We start from the raw sequence: 21,688 nt of genomic DNA on the forward strand, positions 1-21,688 counted from the left end.
CTGTGATGTTTTAGACCTTTTGTTTTCAGCTCCTTGTAATATCAAGGCTTGTTTTTCTTCTTCGAGGTCCGGCCTTTCTCGTGCCACCACAATTCCCAAAAGCTGATCTTGCAGTCCCTCAAAAGTTATCATGAAGTTTAATAATGTTACCTATAAGTGAAAAAATATACAAAACTTCCATCATTATTTCTATTGAGAAAGTCTCTACTTGTATGCTTCAAGTTTTGACCTTAAAATAGACTATACTGCTATAGCAGTATGTGTGAAAAGTAGAATTTATATGACTCAATGCTAGGCAACTTTGATTGGTGGATTAAAAAACCCATTAAAATTCCTCATAAGTAGGGTCTCCCCGGTGGTGCAGCGGTTGAACCCTGGGATGCGAAGCTGCTCACAGCCTCTGCAGCACCGGTTCAATCCCCGGCCACCGGGTGAGGGTCCCACATGGCGCGCAGATCTCTCCTACCGCCCGCTGCTCCCCTCAGCAGTGTACTTCGTCAGTCTGCCTGCTCTGCTCCCCGCTCTGACTCTGATGAATTCTCTCGCCCTCCCGTGCTTCTGACTGTACCCAGTGCTTGTATAAATAAATAAATAAATCTTCAAAAAAAATTCCTCATAATTATTAATGTAATACTTCAAAGGGTTCTGTTCAGCAGTCAATTTATTTTTGTTTCAAATTTTTATTCCTGACAACTCTAACTCCCAAATCAATTAGAATCAGTTTGGTAGCTATCTTTCATATTGGCTAGCTAGCTAAAGGATTCTAGTGGTGTCAAAAAGTAAAGAAAATCTTACAAAAATAGATACAAAAGAATACTATGATAGTCATGAATAAAGCATAAATATTTGATATGATCATTACATATTAAAATATAACATAATAATATGGCACAATTTTACTAGTATAATCATGTTACAATATGATAATCAGCCTCTATTATGAACTAAGGCAAGTACATTCAATGGTAGCTATTAAGATGCAAAGTATTAACACATGTTTCATCCCTATTCTTAATGCCTCATATAGACAGGTCTCTCTATGTTACCTATATCTTAAAAATTCCCCCTCTCCTGGTTCTTTCCATGAGTTGGAAAGTAATTATCTCTTTTCAAAAAGCAAATAAATCATTCTCTTGCTTCCACAATCTACTCCAACTATGAAACAATCTTTCTTTGCATCCTCTAAATATATTTATTGAAATATGATTTACATATGCTTTCTGATTCCACCACCTCATTTCATTTTTTAGTCCTCCTCAATCTGCTCCCATCCCTGTTTTTTGCATACCTCCTCTTGGACACATTTCCAAACAATGTATTCAACCCCCAGCCCTACTGCAGTTTACCTCCTGTACTTCCTCAGGGGTTCTAATTCCTTAGGGTACACATTACACTCTATGTAAGCATGGGTTTAGTCACCTGTCTAGTGGACCAAGTGAAATAATTCTAGTCAGTTATTTGACTCCATGGCTCTATTTCTTGGTGCTCCTTACACACTTACTGAATTGACAATCAGAATGGCAATGCTTCCTATTCACACAGCTGCTTTCTACAAAGTCTGTTTCCTAAAATTTTAGGCATTTGCTGATTATCTCTCCAAGGTATTCCATATAAAATAATAGCTACTATAAATCAGGTTACAAAGAAGAATAAGCTATCGACCCCTGGCCTTAAAGAGCTTTAGTCTAGTTAGGGAAACAAGAGCAAAAAGCACCTAATAAGGACTGATAGTGGTAAGCACATGATACTATGGTAACCCAAAAGAAGGTCACCTATCTAACCCAGCTTGGAAGGTCAAGAACACCTGAGCTAAAATTTATAAGATGATTAGAAATTAGGCAAGAGAAAAAAGGTAACATAACAGGCCAAGATTTCAACTTCAGCTGATTATTAGAATTACCTGCAGTGTTTAAAAATCTTTGGTGTCTAGGTTCCATGTCTGGAGAGTCTGATTTAATTGGTCTACAGTGTGGTCTGGGTATTGGAAATTTTAAAAGCTCCCCAGAAAACTTTAATGCACAGCTAGGGTTGAGAATGTTTGCCCTGGGAGAAGGAAAGAGCACAAGCAAAGGCAAAGAAGCTGAGGAAGGCAAACATGTTTAGGGGAACAGAAGTAATTCACTATCCCAGCACTGGAGGGTGTGGGGCAGAATGCATGGAGTTTATTTCATAGACTAAAGATAATTGAATATAAATATTTTCTATCCTGTGTATCTGAGAATTCAAAACTCGCGGCTATCAGTATTAGAAATGCTAGTGTCTCACCCTTAAAAAAATACCACAGAAATTTTAGCAAACAACATAAACCATAAGAAGTGACTCAATATTTGCTTCATTTTTTTATTATTCTCTTAAGAAGAGATTCCTTTATAGGAACTACCATTCTAAGTCACCACTGAACTCTGTATGTTACTGACAGTTTTATTGAAATTTTATGGAGCTCTTAAATTATGACTTAGTGGGATTAGAGCAGGTAATAAAAATTGTCATTTTTCACATACCCAAATGTAAGTTTTTTTTTAAAAAGATTAGAACTTTAAAGCAGGAGAATTAGTAGAGAAAAAACAAAATAACCCAATGGACAAACTACAGTCAGGTTATAATTAACCCAAACCTAATACACACAGTTTATAGGAAGGGCTACCTCCATTGCACACGTCCTTGTCCTTCTTGTTTTCAAGTTCTGTCCTTCCCAAAACTCACAAGTTTATGGACCACCTTGTATGCATTAGAAAACATACTCCACTCCTCACACACAGGCATTGAACAAAGGCTGGATGGCAGCCCAGCTCACCCCTACCCTTGTGTTCTATATAAACTGCACAACTGTGAAAACAGCCCCTACTCTTCCTCTTAAGGACCATCAATATTTGCCTAGTCATGAGACGGTTATTAAAAAGACAGGGTCAGCACCTCCCCGGTGGCGCAGCAGTTGAGTGCCCCGCTGCGAAGCTGTCCTCAGCCTCTGAAGTGCAGGTTCGATTCCCCGCTGGCCAGGGAGAACCCCACATGGCATAGCAGACCTCTCCTGCCTCGCCCGCTGCTCCCCTCAGCAGTGTCTTCGCTCCATCTGCCTGTTCTGTTCTCCGCTCTGGTGAATTCTCTCACCCTCCCGCACTTCTGACCTGTATCCAAGTTCTTGTATAAATAAATAAATCTTTAAAATAAATAAATAAATAAACAAACAAACAAATAAATAAATAAAAAGGCAGGGTCAAAAATGTTACTTTTTCTTATCCCAATGAATCCTTCTGTAAAAAGGCAGGGTCAAAAATGTTATTTTTTCTGATCCCAAGGAATCCTTCTGCACCTTTGATGGTTTTGGTTAGTTTATAAACGGCATTGCCCTGGCACAAAGGTTCTCCTTTCTTCCTAACTGAAAATAGGTACTGCTCTTACTGATGTTCTATTTTGATCTTTGTCTTTTCATCCATGTATTCTCAGTTCTGGTTGCTGAGTGGGAAACCTGGCATTCCTCCACCTTCCCTAAGAAGAGAATATTCCCTATGTAGAAAAACAGAAATTTAATTTTTGGAAGAAAATTTCCTTCCTGTGATCAGCAAGTGCAAACAGCTTTTTGCAATGCCCCTAGGAAGGCAACTCCTTCCTCTATCATATGCAAGCTCCTCTCCACCGTGGCTTCCTGTGGGTTAAACTCTTTCCCCTCACTGCCCCAAGGGGACCTTGGATGCCACTCAGTACAGATTACATGGGCATAATCATAAATTTAGATGAGATAATAAGCAATTCTTAAAATTGAGCAATTTGAAAAACTCATTAAATGTTGTTATGTAATTATCGACTGCTTTGGCATTTATTCAGGGGAAAATCATAATTAAAGCTTTGAGAGATTTTTTTTTCCTATTGGCTTGAGAAACCAAGTGCACAGGTTACCTTTGCTTTAATTCCAAAACCATAGTAATATGCTTAGCAAAATGCATATTTTACAATTTTTACCTCATTGTATTCATACACAAAGATGTATTCACTCATTTTCGTTAATGTTGTATCTTTATAGATCAAGATTTTGCAAATCTAGCCATTTGCTCACAAATAAATGTTTAAAATCATACAAATAGTCTCATAATTTTATTTTCATTTAGATTCAAAACTATTATAACAGCATGATATCCCATGGGTGCTTTTGAAAGCAAAAGGTACATAAAAGATCTTAAAAATAGGATCAAGAGGAAGTATTTTTAATTTGTAAATGAAAGCAAGCAACTGCCTCACTATGTTTCTTAATCCCTTTTTAATCAATCCCAGCAATTAAAAATAATGAAGCAACAAGACACTCTAGGGATCTTAAGGATTTCAATACCAAATCACAGATCAGTTTCCTCTCCAAAGCAGTTTATAGCTTCAAGTCAAACTAGTTATTAGTGAACCAAGAATTATTTATGGCATTGATATGTGGTATTTTCATATATTTTTCTAAAAAGTAAAAAACTTTTTCCATGCTATTTATTTTAAAAAATTTGCAACACAACTTTGGGGATCTATCATTTTCTTTTATGCTTTATTCTATCTCACTTATATTTAAAATATATTTAAATAATTATAACTTATATTTAAAACTAATAGTCACCACTATTATAACATTATGTATCAGGTCTTATTCTAAACATTGTACATAGATCAATTTAGTCTTAATATTACTAATAGATGTACACTTATTATTTTCATTTTACAGGCTAGAGAATTGAGGCACAGATTCTAAATAACATGGCCAAAATTATACAGCTGCCAAGTGACAGAGCTGGGATTTGACCCACTATAGTCTGGCTCTAGAATCCAGTTATTAACTATTATAGGATACTCACCTAATAGGTACATAGAATAACATCTAATACTTAGTTGTTTAAATAACATATTGTATTTTAATTATTTAAAGACAGGAGTCTTTAAAAACTGTGAAAAAACTGTGAAAAACTCAGTTTCATCCTACTTTCCCCAATCTTCCTGCTATTACTGAGTGTCCAGTCTAAACTGTGTTCCTAGGACACCCCATTTCCTCAGTCATAAAATACAGTCACTTTACCTATGTGTTATTTGCTAAGTAAACCTATTCAGAGCAAGGGGCTTATTTATCTTGGAGGTAATATTAATAAATTATGTCATCTTAGTGCTTTTTCTGCCTCTCTGAGGAGAGATGCCTACATTAATTTAAATAATTCCAATAATGGATAGTATTTAAATTCCCTGGATAAATCTTGGCTATGGAAGAGGATTATAGGTGCTTTGATGGTAGGCATGGCATGATAACATATCTGAAGAGGTGTGAACCTATATCACTAAATCATATTCAGTGTTATAAACCAACATTACCTCAATAAAAAATATTTTTTAAAAAGGAGACAAAAGTTGAAAGAATATCTCTTAATGTCATTTCTTGCCAGTTTCTGTAAATAAAAGCTATCAATTTCTTTGTTCCTCCTTCACTCATTTACTCATCCCATAATTTCTCCAGTGCCAACTAAGGCTTAGAATTGAGAGCAAAAAACAGGATAACCTCCAAGAACTCAGTTGCAGATCAAGGTCTCATGTCAGTCTAGTCACTCCCTTAAACTTCAAAGTAACTTTACTCTTCAAAGGAATTTTAAAAGAATGATGATTACTCAAAAAAAAGTTCTTTTGAGTAATTACATAAAATCAGATAGCAGTTTCCTGTTTCTGAGAAAGAAGAATGGAGTTCTGTCCCTGAATTCTAATTCCGAAAATTAACATATGACCATGTTTGAAAAAAAATCTAAAAATACCAATAATAGAAATTAGATAATCAGGGTCTTCCCCCCCTCCACTATATATTGAAGGTTTTTATTACTTACATGAACACACAACAGCAACATTTGGAAATTATTATAGCAATTTCAGGAAATGCTAGAAAAGGTCAAAATTCCTTTTTTCTCAAGAAGACCTGTTTTTCTTATGACTTGAGAAGAAAACATAGTCATTTGATAAGCAAACATTCCTTTTAATACTGGCCTTTACTGATGTTTCAGGAAGATAGTGAGGATTTCTTAGCTTGGTAGTAATATAGAAGCGAAAGTCTGGAGCATATTCAATGGTAGAGTCCCCAAGCCGGATACAGGTACTCCCACCGTGTTTAAAGGTCTGTTTTAGTAGAAGAGGTTCCAGAACAGGGTCCAGTTCCTCTCCAACATTTTCTAGCAACACTAGAGTAAGATCAGAAAATGACTCTGTTATTTTAAATGCTGACTATAAACATTCAAACCTCCCGATTCTTTTATAATGCTGGTTTTTTTTAAAAATTTTATGTATTTTAATCCTGTCAAAAAATGGGCAGAAGAGCTAAAAAGAAACTTCTCTGAAGAGGAAATGCAAATGGCCAACAGGCATATGAAAAAATGTTCAACATCACTTGTAATCAGGGAAATGCAAATCAAAACTACCATGAGATACCATCTTACACCAGTGAGAATGGCACATATTAAAAAAGCTAGTAACAACAAATGTTGGCGAGGATGTCGAGAAAAAGGAACTCTCCTGCACTGCTGGTGGGAGTGCTAACTGGCCCAACCACTATGGAGAGCTGTGTGGAGATTTCTGGACCTACTAAACATAGAGCTTCCATATGATCCAGCAATTCCACTCCTAGGTATTTACCCAAAGGACACAGAAACATCAATTCCAAAGAGCACCTGCACCCCTATGTTTATAGCAGCACTGTTTACAATAGCTAAGCTTTGGGAACAACTCAAATGCCCAAAAATAGATGACTGGATCAAGAAGATGTGGTACATATATACCATGGAATATTACTCAGCATTCAAAAAAGATAAGCACATGCAATTTGCAGCAACATGGATGGTGCTGGAAGGGATCATGCTCAGCAAAATAAGCCAGAAAGAAAAAGAAAAATACCGATGGTCTCACTCATAGCAGGAATCTAGAAAACTTAAATAAGGGACTTTCACTATAAGAAAGTGAAAATCAAAATCAACAAACAACTATGAACCAGAGACACTCTATGGGAGGTGGGAGGCGGGGAGGGGAGGGATTGGGGTCAAAATAAGGGGGTTGCAATTTTATGGGGAATATAAAAATAAAATTTATTTAAAAAAATAAATTTTACATATTTTTACATATTTCGTTTTTGCACAATGTAGGCATTTTCATTTGGTTATATTCCCCATACAATTCCCACCCTCCTTATTTTGACCCTAATCCCTCCTCCCCATAGTATCTCTGGTTTATAGTTGCTTATTGATTTTGATTTTTACTTTATTATAATTAGTCTTTTTCCTGGTCCCTTGTTTAGGTTTTCTAAATTCCTGCTATGAGTGAGACCATCCAGTATTTTTAAGCTATGGAAACAACCCAAATGCCCAAAAATAGATGACTGGATCAAGATGTGGTACATATACACAATGGAATATTACTCAGCAATCAAAAAAGATAAATTCATGCAATTTGCAGCAATATGGATAGAGCTGGAAGGGATCATGCTCAGTGAAATAAGCCAGAAAGAAATAGAATGCTGCTTTTCCTAGTGACTTATAAAGTTATTTTTATCTTCTATGTATAAGAAAATGATGCCATAAAAATAACTAAAAGTCTGTGGGAAGGGCTGAGCTGGTGAGTCTACATGGTTTCCATAAGCTCCAAAGGCACGGTGGCCTATGAAAGAAAAACAAAAGCTAAGCCTGTAAATGTTTCAATGTTATGAAGTCAAAACACCAAGGACAACCAGTTACATACAATCAGCCAGGTTTTAAGCTCTAGCTAATCAGATATTTTCCTTTCTTCACTTCAGCTATTTATGTCTCTCCCCTGAGTTCCTGTCAGCGGTGTTCCTAACCACTTCTAGGTAGGCAGTGCTGGATTCCAATCGATTTTTGTTCAAATGAACTCTTCAAATGTCTTATATGTTCAAATTTACCTTTTAACAGAAGAAATTGGAAAGCACCTTGAAGTCACATTTTTTAAGCTATTTTTCCTCTCCCTCTTTCTCAATATTTTTTACATAATTGACACATACTAATATATAGGTCGCTGGAAAAATGACACAACTATGTAACTATTGATAAATTACATTTTCCTCTTCCATATTTTTATTCATCTCTTTCTATACATGATTGAAAGTAAACAATATATCTAGTTTTGCATCCTAATTAGTTTGCTTGCTGTTACAGCATAATTTTTCCCCATGTTATGAAAAACTAATAAACATGCTTGAAGGGATCATGCTCAGCGAAATAAGCCAAAAAGAAAAAGAAAAATACCGGATGGTCTCACTCATAGCAGGAATCTAGAAAACTTAAATAAGGGACCAGGAAAATGAATATAAGAAAGTGAAAATCAAAATCAACAAAAAACTATGAACCAGAGACACTTTTTGGGGGTGGGGGGCGGGAGGGGAAGGATTGGGGTCAGAATGGGGCGTTTGCAATTGTATGGGGGAATATAAAAATAAAATTTAAGATTAAAAAAAAATTACTGCATAATAGTCCATCATATTAATATTTGCTAATTTTTAAACCAGTGCTCTGTTATTGTATATTCAGACTGCTTCCTGTTCTCAGTATTGTAAACAGTACCATATATAAGAATCTTTTCGTTTCAAAATATTTTCTTATTACAGCATTTGAGAAGGGAAATTAAGTCTTACATTTTGGTGCTATCATCATCAAATTTGAATCACGGTGATTTATAGGAGCCCCTCAAAGGACTGGCTGTGCAAGCTTGATGGGAAAATAGGAACTCAGGGCTTTTGGATGACAGTTATTTTGATCTCCATTGCAGTGAAGGGTACAGACACATTCTGCCCCTTCTCACAAGTTACTTGTGGCTAACCGAATTCTTAAAATTGCCTTCTTGTTAATTTATTTCACTGATGAGATCTTAATTAACCAAAGCAAAAATATCAGAGGATGTTTAAATTCATTTTCATTCTCTACTTGAATAAAATTATTTCTCCTGGTTAAATAATATGAATGCATCACATCAAATACATTAATCTATTATTATTTTGATTGCTTCAATTTTTCCACTGTTAATAATGCCACAGTGAACATCTTTTTGAGTAAATCTTTGTGTTTATCTCTGATGACTGATTCAGGCTGTAGTCCTAGAAGTGCAATGAATAGTCAATAGTTGGGAACTTTCAAAAGGCAATTTCCATTGCCAAATTACTTTCCTAAGTGGCTGAAGATATTTCAGAGTTGCAATGAGCCTTTTTTTGATCTGTTTTTACATAACACCACTGTAATTACAAACGATAAGCACCAACCTGACAGCATTTTCATCTTCACAACTTTAAGAAGCATGGACTATTATTACCCAGTTTTATAGATGAGGAAACTAAGGCACAGGCAATTGAAACAAAACTTTCTGTTAAATCAGCTAGCAAATGACAAAGAAGGGGCTTTATCTAAGCAGTCTGGCCACACATGTCTCTCTTAACCATTATGTGCTACTGCCAGCATCAAATGCCATATTCATTACTTTTATAATTTGATAAGTAAAAAAAAAATTATTAGAATTCATACGTTAGGCTTGATGTTTCAATGCTGTTTGACTAATTACACTTTTCTTCTGGAAATTCTATGTTATTATATTTGCCCACTTTCCTATTATATGAAATGTATAGGTACAGTGACACAAACATAAAGGACTTATATCTTATGTAAAGGGGAGCCCAAGTTGTTCAATACAGAGATATAAGAACAGTATGTCTAAACTGTCAGAAAGCAAAGTTCATGATATAGTGCTGTATCACCATTCTGGGTATATGGCTTTTGATCTCTTCAATCAAGATGGCCTTTCAAATAACATCCACATTCCAATAATCAAAAAGGAAGAAACAGAAAAGGAAAGATATTTCCTGGCTTTCCACCTATGTTTTGATGGTCAGACCATAGTCACAGAATTACATACAACCATAGTTGAAGTTAGGAAATTATTGCAATTTCTTCACTCAGAATGCAAAGTAACCAGGTGATCACAGTGGGTGCTAATGTTATGAAAGAAGATCAGAATGGATGTCAGGGAACAAACAGCACTAATACCACAATGTACTAATACGTTTCTAAACTTTATTTGTATTTTTAAACACTGCTAGAGCAAATATCTCCCCTAATTTTCTGATTGTTTTAAAATTTCTTCATATTCCTTTTTATGTGCTATTTGTTGTAGAATTTTCAAAACTTCAAAAATAAAAATAATGTTATACTGGACCTGATGCATGAATCATCCTTGTAAGTTCAACTAATTTGTCACCTATTCTTCATCTAACCCTAGATTATTTGAGAATATTGAAGACATCAGGAAACTTCATCTGTAGATATAATTATCTCTAAAAGGTAGACTCTTCTTTCTCCCCCCAGTTTCACTGAGATATAGCTGACATGACATACAGTGCTGTGTAAGTTTAACATATGCCATATAATAATGTGATTTTCACAACACACAACATGAAATTAATCCCAGATGGATTAAGATTGCAATGTAAAAAATAAAATCATAATTATGATAGAATAAAATATAAATAACTCTACAGTCATAGGAAAAACTTCAATGTATGATATCAAAGACAAAATATGTAAATGAAAACACTAATAAATGTAAATATGAAGAAAATAATGTGACTTTCATATATTGTGAAATGACTACCACCAGAAGTTTAGTTAATATCCATCATCTCACACAGGCAGATAAAAAAGAAATTTTTTCCTTATGATGAGAACGGAGGATTTATCTACTTTCTTAATAACTTTCAAATACACTAAGACTCTACTTTAAAAATTATCAAGCCTTAAAAATTATCAATAATTCACAATTGTATCAGTTCTCCAGGTTGGGAATATGGTTTAATTTATCTGGTACATATTTTGCAATGAATTAAGGCTCTAACTTGATATATTTTTCAATTTTCCCAACACCATTTCCTAACTGATTGTTTTCCATTGGTTCATAATGCTTACTTTATAATGCATTTCCTATTTTGGGGTTTCTTTAGAGAGTACTCTAGTTAATTGCCAATTTACTGTTCTTCTGAATTATCACAGGCTCTTTTACCTTCTTTTTTTCTGGGTTAAGTGTAGTATTACTTGTAAAACATTTAAATCCAAAAGAGTTGATATCTTTATAATATTTAGTTTTCCTATCATCTTTTGTCTTCCTCTGTAGTTTTGTCATTTTCCTACTATGCATTGTTAGCCATTTTAAGTTTTTATTTATTTATTTAAAAAATATTTTATTTTATATAATTCTCACATCATTTTTCCACAATGTATGCATTTTCATTTTGGTTATATTCCCCATACAATTGCACCCTCCCTTATTTTGACCCTAATCCTTCCTCTCCCCACTTCCCCTCCTCCTCCCCATCCCCCGTGCTCCCCCTCTCATCCTCTCACATCCCCCCACCCCCTGTTGTGTGTTTCTGGTTTATAGTTGCTTGTTGATTTTGATTTTTACTTTGTCATTTTAAGTTTTTTAATTTCTGTTTCCCATTCAGGTTGGCTGGAATCAGTACCTATTTTGTTCTCAGTTGTTATTGATTTCTTAATATTCCTTTTAGATTATACCTATTCTACTGCAATCTTTTATTCTAATAGATTTTCAGTTCTCTTTTAGTTTTCTAGATGAAATATAGTATTTACTATAAATTGTTTTTTCTTTCAAAATGTTTTATCACTTTATTGTTTTGTTTTATGCATGGAAAAGAACTTCCCTAATGTTAAAAAATTAGTGATAACCAATTTCTCATTTTAATAATTTCACAGTCAGATTTTTCATCCATTAATTTGCAAGATAGTTATGAACTGAAATTTTATTTATGAAATTTTATATGTTAAGTTTGCATAATTGCTTTAACTTTACTAACAGTAATTTTTGCATCAAATGCAGTATTTGCTTTTAATTATCATACTCCACAATTTCATACTCTATCCCTACAAATTGTTTCCATGTTTGAAATGGAATTAAGGTGTCTGGATTCATATAAGGATCTTTTAAAAGCTAAAATATGTGTTATTAAATTAAAAAATAACACACTTGATTCTTTTCCCCAAAAATGAAAATTTATTTCCTCACTAATAAAATCAAATCTTCAGCTTATTAAGAAAATTTCTATACCATCATGATTTTTCAACAATGAGAATTTACTGTATTAAAAGCCTCATTGGAAAATCAAAAGTATTCTATATTGATTTTTGTGTTATTTTTGAAATTTTATCTTTGCCAGCTTCATTGAGGTATGAACAAATTTATTTACTAGAAATATTTATATCATTAATGTCCTATGCATACTTTGTCCACTGTGATAGCTAATGTAGATATACCTTTATTTTCTAGAGCATAGGCTTTAAAATTTTTCTCTAAACAGCGGGACATTTGTTTTCAAAGAGGATCTTAACACAAAATTCAATATAGACAAAGAAAAGGAAGGCCAGTTCTGGTTGAAGCAGAAGCAGGTGGGTGAAGAAGGTGAAAACCTCGACCTTATTGACCCAAGCCACAGATGAGGGATGACAGATCAAAAGCCACTGTCCTTGTATAGGCCAATATCTAAAAATAACTTCTTAAATTTAAGAGTTTTTCACTGCTTATGTTTTAAAATTGTAACAGTAACTTATTCTTTTACTTGATGTTTAAATATAAAAATAGTTCTAAAATTGGCCATCTGTTTTTCTTTCTATAATAGATTGAAAACTTTTCACTTTTTTTTGATGATTAACATTAGAAGGAATTGTAATCAAGCATTACCCTTTAAAGAATATCATTGCAAAAAGTAGGCTGAACCAACTGTGAGATAACCTGGTATGAGTGACACATTAAACACTGGACACAAGCAAAAGTATTGGAGTCTAGTTTTAGCAACTCCCTAACTAGCAATAAAATCTTGGTTATGTCATTTAACTAACATAATCCAGCACCTCAATTACTCTGTTAATAAAATGAAATGGTTGCAATTACTATTGGATTTCAATTTTTCTATGGCTTGAACTCCAAGTAAAAAAACATTTTAAATATTGATCCAGTGCACACATATGGATAAAACTTTAACAATTTCATGAAATAATTACTACCTTTACTCCATGCTACACAGACTAATACGCTCCATTATCTTCTATTGCACTTCATTTTAAAATGCTGGTTATGACCCACTAAATTTGTTTCCTCTCCTACAGTTGTGAGACATAGTTTAAAAAATGCTAAATAGGTCACCTTTAGGGCCCTCTCCTTTCTAAAATGATGTAATACTAATATCAAGAGATATGACTGAAATCATAGAAATCTCAAGAATGCTGAGAACAAAGTAGATACTGAATTATCATTTAATTGTTTTTTACTGTATCAAGGAAGTTATCAGAAAATTAAAGTAACTAATTAAAATATTTAAGGTGCCAATTCCTTCAAGAAATCTTACTTGATTCCCCTCTATTTTCACAGTTCATCATCTGTGCCTTTGTTATTATACTAATCTTTTAGATTATACGCATATTGCACAGCAAACCTCAACAGCAATAAAAACAACAACAACAAAAACCATCATAATTTGAGCTTATCCAACACTACTGGGAGAACCCAAAGGACAGCAACTCATTTTTTCCTCATACTGGATGGCCAAAATACAGCTGGGGGGTACTGAGTCTCAGAAAAATACTGAGTCAAGTACTGAAACAGAGGCGGGTACTGTATTCCAGAACCAGTGTACCTACCATATCATTCCAGTTGTACTAAAAGGATTAGTGATGTATGTCCACTTTCTATTTTTATTACAGTTAGTTATGTATAATTTGATTCTGTCAAACAAGCAAGATATTTGATAGTAGAGAGCATATTTCTTTTTAAAAAAACTTTATTTTTAAGATTTATTCATTTATGCATACAAGAAATGGGACACAAGCCAGAGGTGTGGGGGTGGGGGCGGTGAGAAGATTCACCAGAGGCAGAGTGGGGAACAGAGCAGGCAGGCTGAGCGAAGTACACTGCTCCACTCTGTGGCGGCTCCTGCCTCCATGCCTGGCAATACCACTGTTGCCACCATTGATCACCAGTAATTGGATGAAATAAAGAGGGCTGTACTGTGGATGCTCACAAATAGAGTACGTAAGACCCCCTTCCCCTGTGCGCTGGACTGGACAGTCAATGACGGGTAAGATCGGGGGCAGACTAAAGAAGGCACTGGCTAGCCGCATGTCTGCGACTCCTGACGACCTAAGACAGGCGCAGTCCCCGAGGGGATTCAGCATAATGAACTTTGGCGTTCATGTTAAGCAGAAAAGACCCCCTCTGATGTTACAGGAAAGGATTGCTGTGCATTGGCGCCATAAGCAACCAACAAACACTGCCTGAAAACACTGAGACACACACCGTTAATCTTTAACTTACAATTCCATAGCCCTGTGCTACATTGCCCAGCTGTGTGCTTTAAACTGGTTTAGCTGCTTTTAGAACATGCTTAAATATATAACTAAGAAAAAGTAATCATTGTGATTTTATAGTAAATGCTAATAACAAATTATAGTATGTGGTAATTAAAAATTAATGTTATGATAAATATATGAAACATGATCATAATAAAAATCATGTAGGTAATATTTAAGTTAAGGTTAGGATAACTAAGACCTCCTCTGAGTAAATTACAGTAAGTGCTTGATTCATCGATAATTGTACTTAAATGGAATTTAGGTGAAAAACAATATGTAATAATTCTTGCTATGTTTCACTGCATATCTGATGTATGATTTACCACAAACTGTGAAAAATAATCTTAGGTAATTGTCACAGAAATGTATAAGAAGAGAAGGTTGATTTTAATAAATTGCACTCAGATTTTCACTCTCCCTTGAGTGTGTCTGTGTGTCATTCTTGTCCCTCGCCCTAAATCCTTCGACCACCTTTCGCTCGTTCTCACTCAACCCTGAGACTGTCTCGATCTCCCGCCGCCGCTGGGCTGGTCCGTGGCACCACTCAGTACTCCACTGAGTGGAGTACTCAATGAAGTACTGAGTGGAGCAGGGGTGAGTTAGGAGAGTCTGCTGTGCCATGTGGGTTGCTCCCTGGCCGGGGATCGAACTCATGTTGCAGTGGCTTCAGACATGTTTATAGGTTGCATCTTAACCCCCTGCGCCACCAGTGAGGCCCAAGCATATTTCTTTTATAGCAACTCCTATGTTATTAGACTATGACTATGAATACATGAACAATTATTTGTAGGTTCATATGTAGAAACACAATATTTTGCAGTTTGATTTAGATTTTTGTCATTTGATGTTTATCTTTATTGAACCTAAAATTGTAATTAATATTTTGAATACTAACCCATTATTAGTAAGCAAAATAAAATGCCGAAAGACTTCCTGGCATATGTATTATTATAATTCTTAAAAATTGTACTGGATTTAATAGCAACTGAGATTTACTGACTTGTCCCTGGGCTAATATTTTGTAGTTTCATAATTACATTTGGTGAAGAAACAAGTCAAAATTGATAGGTAACGTGAATTGAAAACATAATTAACAACCCTAACTTACTCAAATTATAATGACTTTGTTTTTTTTGTTTTGACAAATGTGACATGTGCATAGAGCTTTACTAAAAATTCTTTGCTATATTTCTAATCTCTCCATTGTAAGTGGCAAATCGTAATAAGCTGTACTCACTTTTCTGCCACTTTTGTAGAATAAGTTGAGAGAAAAATAAATAATTGGATTAATACTATGCTAAAAACCTTTTGGCATGTAAGTGGCCCTTTTAACCACAGAAGTGGAGTTACAATGAGAACTTAAGAATGGCAAACACCAGACAAGATTTAGAACAGTTAAGTTATAGGAAGCATTCCAAATGTATCTCTAGACAAAGAATGTGTCCTAATCTATTGGAACTATTATTTCTTAAGTTCTCAGTTGATTACTTATCAATAAATAATAAAAGACATTAATAAAGTCATCATTTAAGATGAGTCTTTTATTTGGGGGGAGGAAATTTCTAAATTTTTTTAATTTGCCAGTCATTTACATGTCAATATAACCTTGCGGTTACATAGTACTCCTTCATATGTGCACATGCCTCACTCACCCTCCACCAAACCTCTGCTGCCCTATCCTCTTCCTATCCCCTCTTCCCTCCCCACCCCTTTCCTGTGGTAACTAATTTTTCAAAAAGTCTCAGAATTGTTTTTGCTATGCTTTTCCAAGATACGTTTTTCAGTTATTTATATTCCACAAATATACTTTTTTTACAAAGAAACAAACTACGTTGCTTTGTGCCCTCACCAGGCATTTCTGTTAGATATGCTTGTTATTTATCTACTTACCGGGGGTACCAAACTGGATGCAATTTTCCAGAGTCCTGACATAGTCGGGATCATTTAATTTAATTAGCTGAAGACTATTGGTTTTTTCCATGTTCTTGATCCATTTATTAGCCTGACCTTGAGGATCTATCATCAGAGGCCACCTTCTTGCATTCCTGAAAGGGAGAAGAAAGATGAAGCTGATAAAGACATGATTTGTCTTTATGCCATTTAATCATATACAAATCACTTTCTTACAGTTTATGCTTTAGAGTAATATTTTACTTTTTAACATTACATGAGAAACTATGCTATTGCAGCAGAGACATTTAGATTGAGCAGGATGCTAGAATGGCAACTATAAAAATCATGTGGTATACTGCAAAATTTTTTATACTCCTTTTAGAAAATTATAATTTTATGAATGCTAAGTTAAATGTTTTTTGCAAATATTTGTTGTTCTTGCTAATTAAGTAACAATGGCAACTTTATCAGTTGTAGTACTAGCAATCGGGAAACTCCCAGTTCTTCACTAGGCCCTGACATTCATTATGTAACCTTACACAAGTCACTTTCCACCTGCTATCATTTGTCCAATAGGGAAAGAGAAAGCACCAAAGCATAGTATCTTTTTCAAGCTATATAGTGAACTACAGAAAAGGTGAAAAGCATCATTTTATACACTATAACCTTCATAATAGTTATCACACTGGAGTGTTAACACAACTGTTGACCCAGTATTTGTTTCAAAACTTTGTATATTTAATGTCATATATATAGTTAGTTCATTACATATTTGTCTAGTGGTTGTATATCTTTTTATGGACAGAAATATATTCTATGAAAGTCAGAGTTTTTGCACTATGAACAAGCTCATACTTACTGCTTTATTCTCACTCACATTCCCCTTTCATAATAAGACTAAGAGCAGTGAACCATGAGGAAACCCATTTATTTTTCAGTGTGCTGTGGGAATCACAAGAGTTAACCAGTATCTGCTATCACCATATGGTATCCAAAAGAAATATCTTTCTGCTTGTGTGAAATGCAATCAGCATTAAGATTACTGTTCATTTTCTTTCTCTGAGACATTACAGTAAACATAAACCATAATTCTGGCCAGTTTTCTAAACATACTGTCACATTATTCAAAAGTGAGCACAGCAAATTCACACAGAGCATCAGAAGAGCAGCAGGAGAAAATAAAAGTTAACTGGGGCCAAAATAAAAGGTGTAGATGAAACAGGGTAATATATTTAGTTCAATCACACTGTGATGTGAGTTTTAAATTTGATTAGAATTGTCCCCCCAAATGGAAGTACTCATATTTGAGTATATAATTTAGAACCTAAGATAAAATATGTAGCTTATATGGTAAAGAAGATAGCCTTGTTCTCAATATCAGCATATATATGCATATATGAAGGTTATAGTGTATCCTTTTTTCATATATATATATATATTGATATTGATATTGAGAACAAGGCTATCTTCTTGTATTAGTTGTCCTGGGATAATGTATTAGTTGGCTTGGGATATCACAACAAAATACTACAGACTGGCTTCTCATAGTTCTGGAAGTTGAAAGCTCAAATTCAAGGTTCTGACAGGTTTGGCGTCTCCCAAGGTTGGTCTTCTTACCTTGTGGACCACACTGCCCTCTGGCTGTGTCCTTGTTTCTCAGTGCACGCATCCCTTTTCTTACAAGGACACCAGTGTTATTGGATTAGGGTTCTATTCTTATGACCTCACTTAACCTTAATTACCTGCTAAAGTGCCCATTTCTAAATTCAGTTACATTGGGTTTTATGTCTTCAGTATATTAATTTGTGGAAGGGGGAAAACCAGTCCATTGTATTTAGGAAGAAATGAAACCAAAGGTGTCATGTAATATTTTAAATGCAACCAACTAATAAAATGAGAATCATATCCATAAGAATCTAAAGAGAATAAAAAGGGGATTTGAAAAGAATAAAACTCACCAAAATGTAAAAGTTTTATTTTGTCACATTTTAGGAGTATTTTTAAATTTGGAGGATTATGTATGAGTGTTAGACAGCAGTTACGCTTCTTTGAAGAAACTGAATGACTCATTGGTCCTTCTGTTGTTTCTATATCTTTAAGCCACAATATCTTAATGCCCATGTTCACGTGTCTATTTTTTTCTTCTGGTCCAAAATGCACTTATCCATCCTTTCATGTTCAAGTCCTACTCATGTTTAAAGGTCATCTCAAATGCTATGCAATCCACAAAGCCTGTCTTGATCGCTTTTATGTTTGAACTTTAGCAATGCATCCACTTTATATTTATAGTACTTTTATACAATGATAATATTTCATTGTGGAAGTTCTATAATTTCTTAACTGTATCACCCAACTAAATTGTACTTTCTTTGAGTGAGTGTTCATTTTGACTCCTTTTTATCCCTTTCTTCTAAATTAAAGTTTGCACATGATAACTGACAGAAATGAAAACAGCAAACACTATCTGGCAAATACCATACAAGTTAACTCATTCGAAAAATTGTTATTTTCTTTCTTTTTTAAGATTTATTCATACATTACAAGCACTCGGATACAGGTCAGATGTGCAGGAGGGTGAGAGGATTCACCAGAGACAGAACAGGGAACAGAACAGGAAGAGTGAGTGAAATACACTGCTGAGGGGCGCAGCAGGCAAGACAGGAGAGGTCTGCTGCGCCATGGGGATTCCCGCCAGCTGGCCAGGATGGAACCTGAGCTGCAGAGGCTGCAGACAGTTTCACAGTGCTGCGCTCAACTGCCTGCGCCAGCAGGGGAGGCCCCCAAATTGGTATTTTTTCTAAGAGATTATCTCCACATGGAAACATGTATCCAAGGAACACCATTCCTTAGAGGAAATTCTGGTGCTGACCAGGTGGAGGTAAGCCCATTACAGGGTATCTCTTCCACTGATTACAAAGAAAAATTCTGGATAAACTCTAAAATGCAACAACTTGCAGATTCTAAAAACTAAATAACAACAAATGAAAGGTAAGAAATTTAAAACTTGAGCAATGACCTGACCAATAAGTGGATGGCGAGTTAATGTGTTTATTTTTTATCTTTTGATTTTATAGGGTAAATGTGTAGCAGGTATAGGTAGCAAAACCTCAAATTACAGGACTGAGAAAATGATCAGATGTAAGCCAGAGAGTATGGTGAGAAATCCATATCTTATTTGTTTCTCTTTTTTCCTTCTATCTCTGACACTTCAAAATGATTATCTTAAACCTATTCACTGAAACATTTTGGTTGAAGATTACCAAAATACAAAGACAAAACAAGCCAAGAATGGAAAATGTTAGCATTTTCTTTCTAGTAAGGTTGCTACAGTAACTTTCTACTAATGTTTTTAATGTTTTTACAAACAGAAAAAATGTAAAGGTTATAGCTCATTGTCACCAATTTCTACCTGTCTCTTGAAATGTGTTTATTATTTTGAAAAATAGTCATTCAAAGGTTTGGAGTCATAAAAGCAAAAATATTCATCAACAATTCTAATATTATTGAAATATGACTGGACCCAAAAGGAAGGGTACATTTATTTGCTAGAAAATATGATGCAACTTGGCCATCAATGGATATAATGGACATAGGTGTCCTACTAGGAACACAGGTATGTACACAGATTACAAATCAAAAGAATAGAAACAGAAACTGACCAACTATACTTCACATGTCCTTGGGAAGAATAAAGTTTGTTTTTTCTAAGAGTAAAACAGTAACAACAACAAAAAGCAACAATCTGACTTCTTTAGGCAGAATTTAGCTGATTCTGCTCAACAAAAGTACAAGTAGGACTTCTAAACTTTCAGTAACCCTCCCGAGATGTTAATGTCTAATGTTAATTTTCACATTAAGTAAATATCCACAAGACTGTCTGCATGCCAACTACTTGTTAAGTAATTCAACAATAAACCAGCTCCCAACCTGTACTTGTTAAAAAGGCACATAAATGGCAAGGTAATGGACCTATTTATCATTTAACAAGAATCTATAATTTTTCTTCTGGATTAATTTAGGTGATCAGAGAGGACAGTACTCAGTCCTTAGTTTTAGTCCCCGCAAAGAAAAGCTTAGTAGACTTTTCTCCAAATCAACAAATTAAATTTATTTTTAGTTCCTGAAAACCTTTGTCTAAGAATGATTTCCTTGGTTTAAAAATATGGATTAATTTACATTGTTTTCCTTTTCTTCTTTACTTAACAGAATGCTTTGAACTGAATTTGGTACCCAACTGCAAGAATTAGCTTGTCTTAAGTACTGAGACATAATTACTTTTTTAACTTCCCTTAGGTGGTCTTAGCAGATTTTATCTTGTTTTATAAACATTCAAATTGCATATATCTCAAATCTTTATAGAACTCAGTAAAAAAAAAAGCTAAAGAACCCCACATCAAGATAATCTCTTGAGCAGCACAAAAACATTTTCATTAGAATTTTAATTTAAATATATATAAAAAATTGAGGAATAACTAGTCTTTACATGGAGTGGATAATTCTATCTTAAAAATCTATGCACCTCCACCATTTCTCATTTTATTTTTTTTTAAAGATTTATTTATGCATACAAGAACTGGGGTACAGGCCAGAGGTGTAAGAAGGTGAGAGGCATCACTAAAGACAGAGCAGGGAACAGAACAGGCAGATGGATGGAAAACACTGCTGAGGGGAGCAGTGGGCGGGACAGGAGAGGTCTGCCACACCATGTGGGTATCTCCCTGGCTGGCCGGGGATCAATCTCCCTAGCTGGCCGAGGATCGAACGCACACTGCAGAGGTTGTGGACAGCTTCACAGCACTGCATTCAACCCCCTTCACTACCAGGGAGGCCCATCATTCTCATTTTAAAGTATTATCACATGAATTACTGTTTAGGCATAAACTGACAACTGGTCAAATTAGTCATGTAACGCAGAACTGAACATTCCCTACTGTGTATTCCCTAACATACTAAAATCTCCAGGAAGACAGACCTAGTAATCAAAGACCTATGGTAATGTGTACTTGAAAATAACACAATTTATGATCATTCTCACAATGGGATATGTGAGATGTTGCCCTGTGAGGCACCAGGGATAGTCTGAAATCCTTGGCTTCGGGGGGGTACGATCTGGAGGAAATATGAGGCTGCATGAGCATCTAGTGTTCTTCTCCCAGTCCAGACTCTCTGTGATTTATCTTTAACCAGGAATTCCCATGAATGGCAGCCACTGTCTTTCAAATTCCAATCAGCCCAGCACCCAAATGTATCTATATCCTTTAAGTTGGTACCAATGTGTACAGGAACTAACACAGAATTTACAACACACTCACCCATCACCACTAATTACTACTGCTGCACCTTTCATTAACATGCAATAACAAAACCCTGTATTTAATGGTAACAAGAATCTTGAA

General features: G+C 34.8%; 1 protein-coding gene across 2 annotated transcripts in view; it reads right to left on the reverse strand.

The window, feature by feature from the left end:
* DNAH7 (dynein axonemal heavy chain 7) overlaps window positions 1-21,688 on the reverse strand; it is a 224,034-nt gene that overhangs the window by 52,281 nt on the left and 150,065 nt on the right. For both annotated transcript variants that reach the window (XM_037523738.1, XM_037523737.1), the window contains exons 48-50: window positions 16,290-16,444; window positions 5,986-6,176; window positions 17-150 (exon numbers count right to left, since the gene is read on the reverse strand). In XM_037523738.1, the coding sequence (XP_037379635.1) occupies window positions 17-150; window positions 5,986-6,176; window positions 16,290-16,444 (480 nt within the window). The remainder of the gene's footprint in view (window positions 1-16; window positions 151-5,985; window positions 6,177-16,289; window positions 16,445-21,688) is intronic.

This window comes from Talpa occidentalis, unplaced genomic scaffold, assembly GCF_014898055.3.
Source record: "Talpa occidentalis isolate TD23 unplaced genomic scaffold, MPIMG_talOcc4v2.1 talOcc4.3, whole genome shotgun sequence".
Lineage (NCBI taxonomy): Eukaryota > Metazoa > Chordata > Mammalia > Eulipotyphla > Talpidae > Talpa > Talpa occidentalis.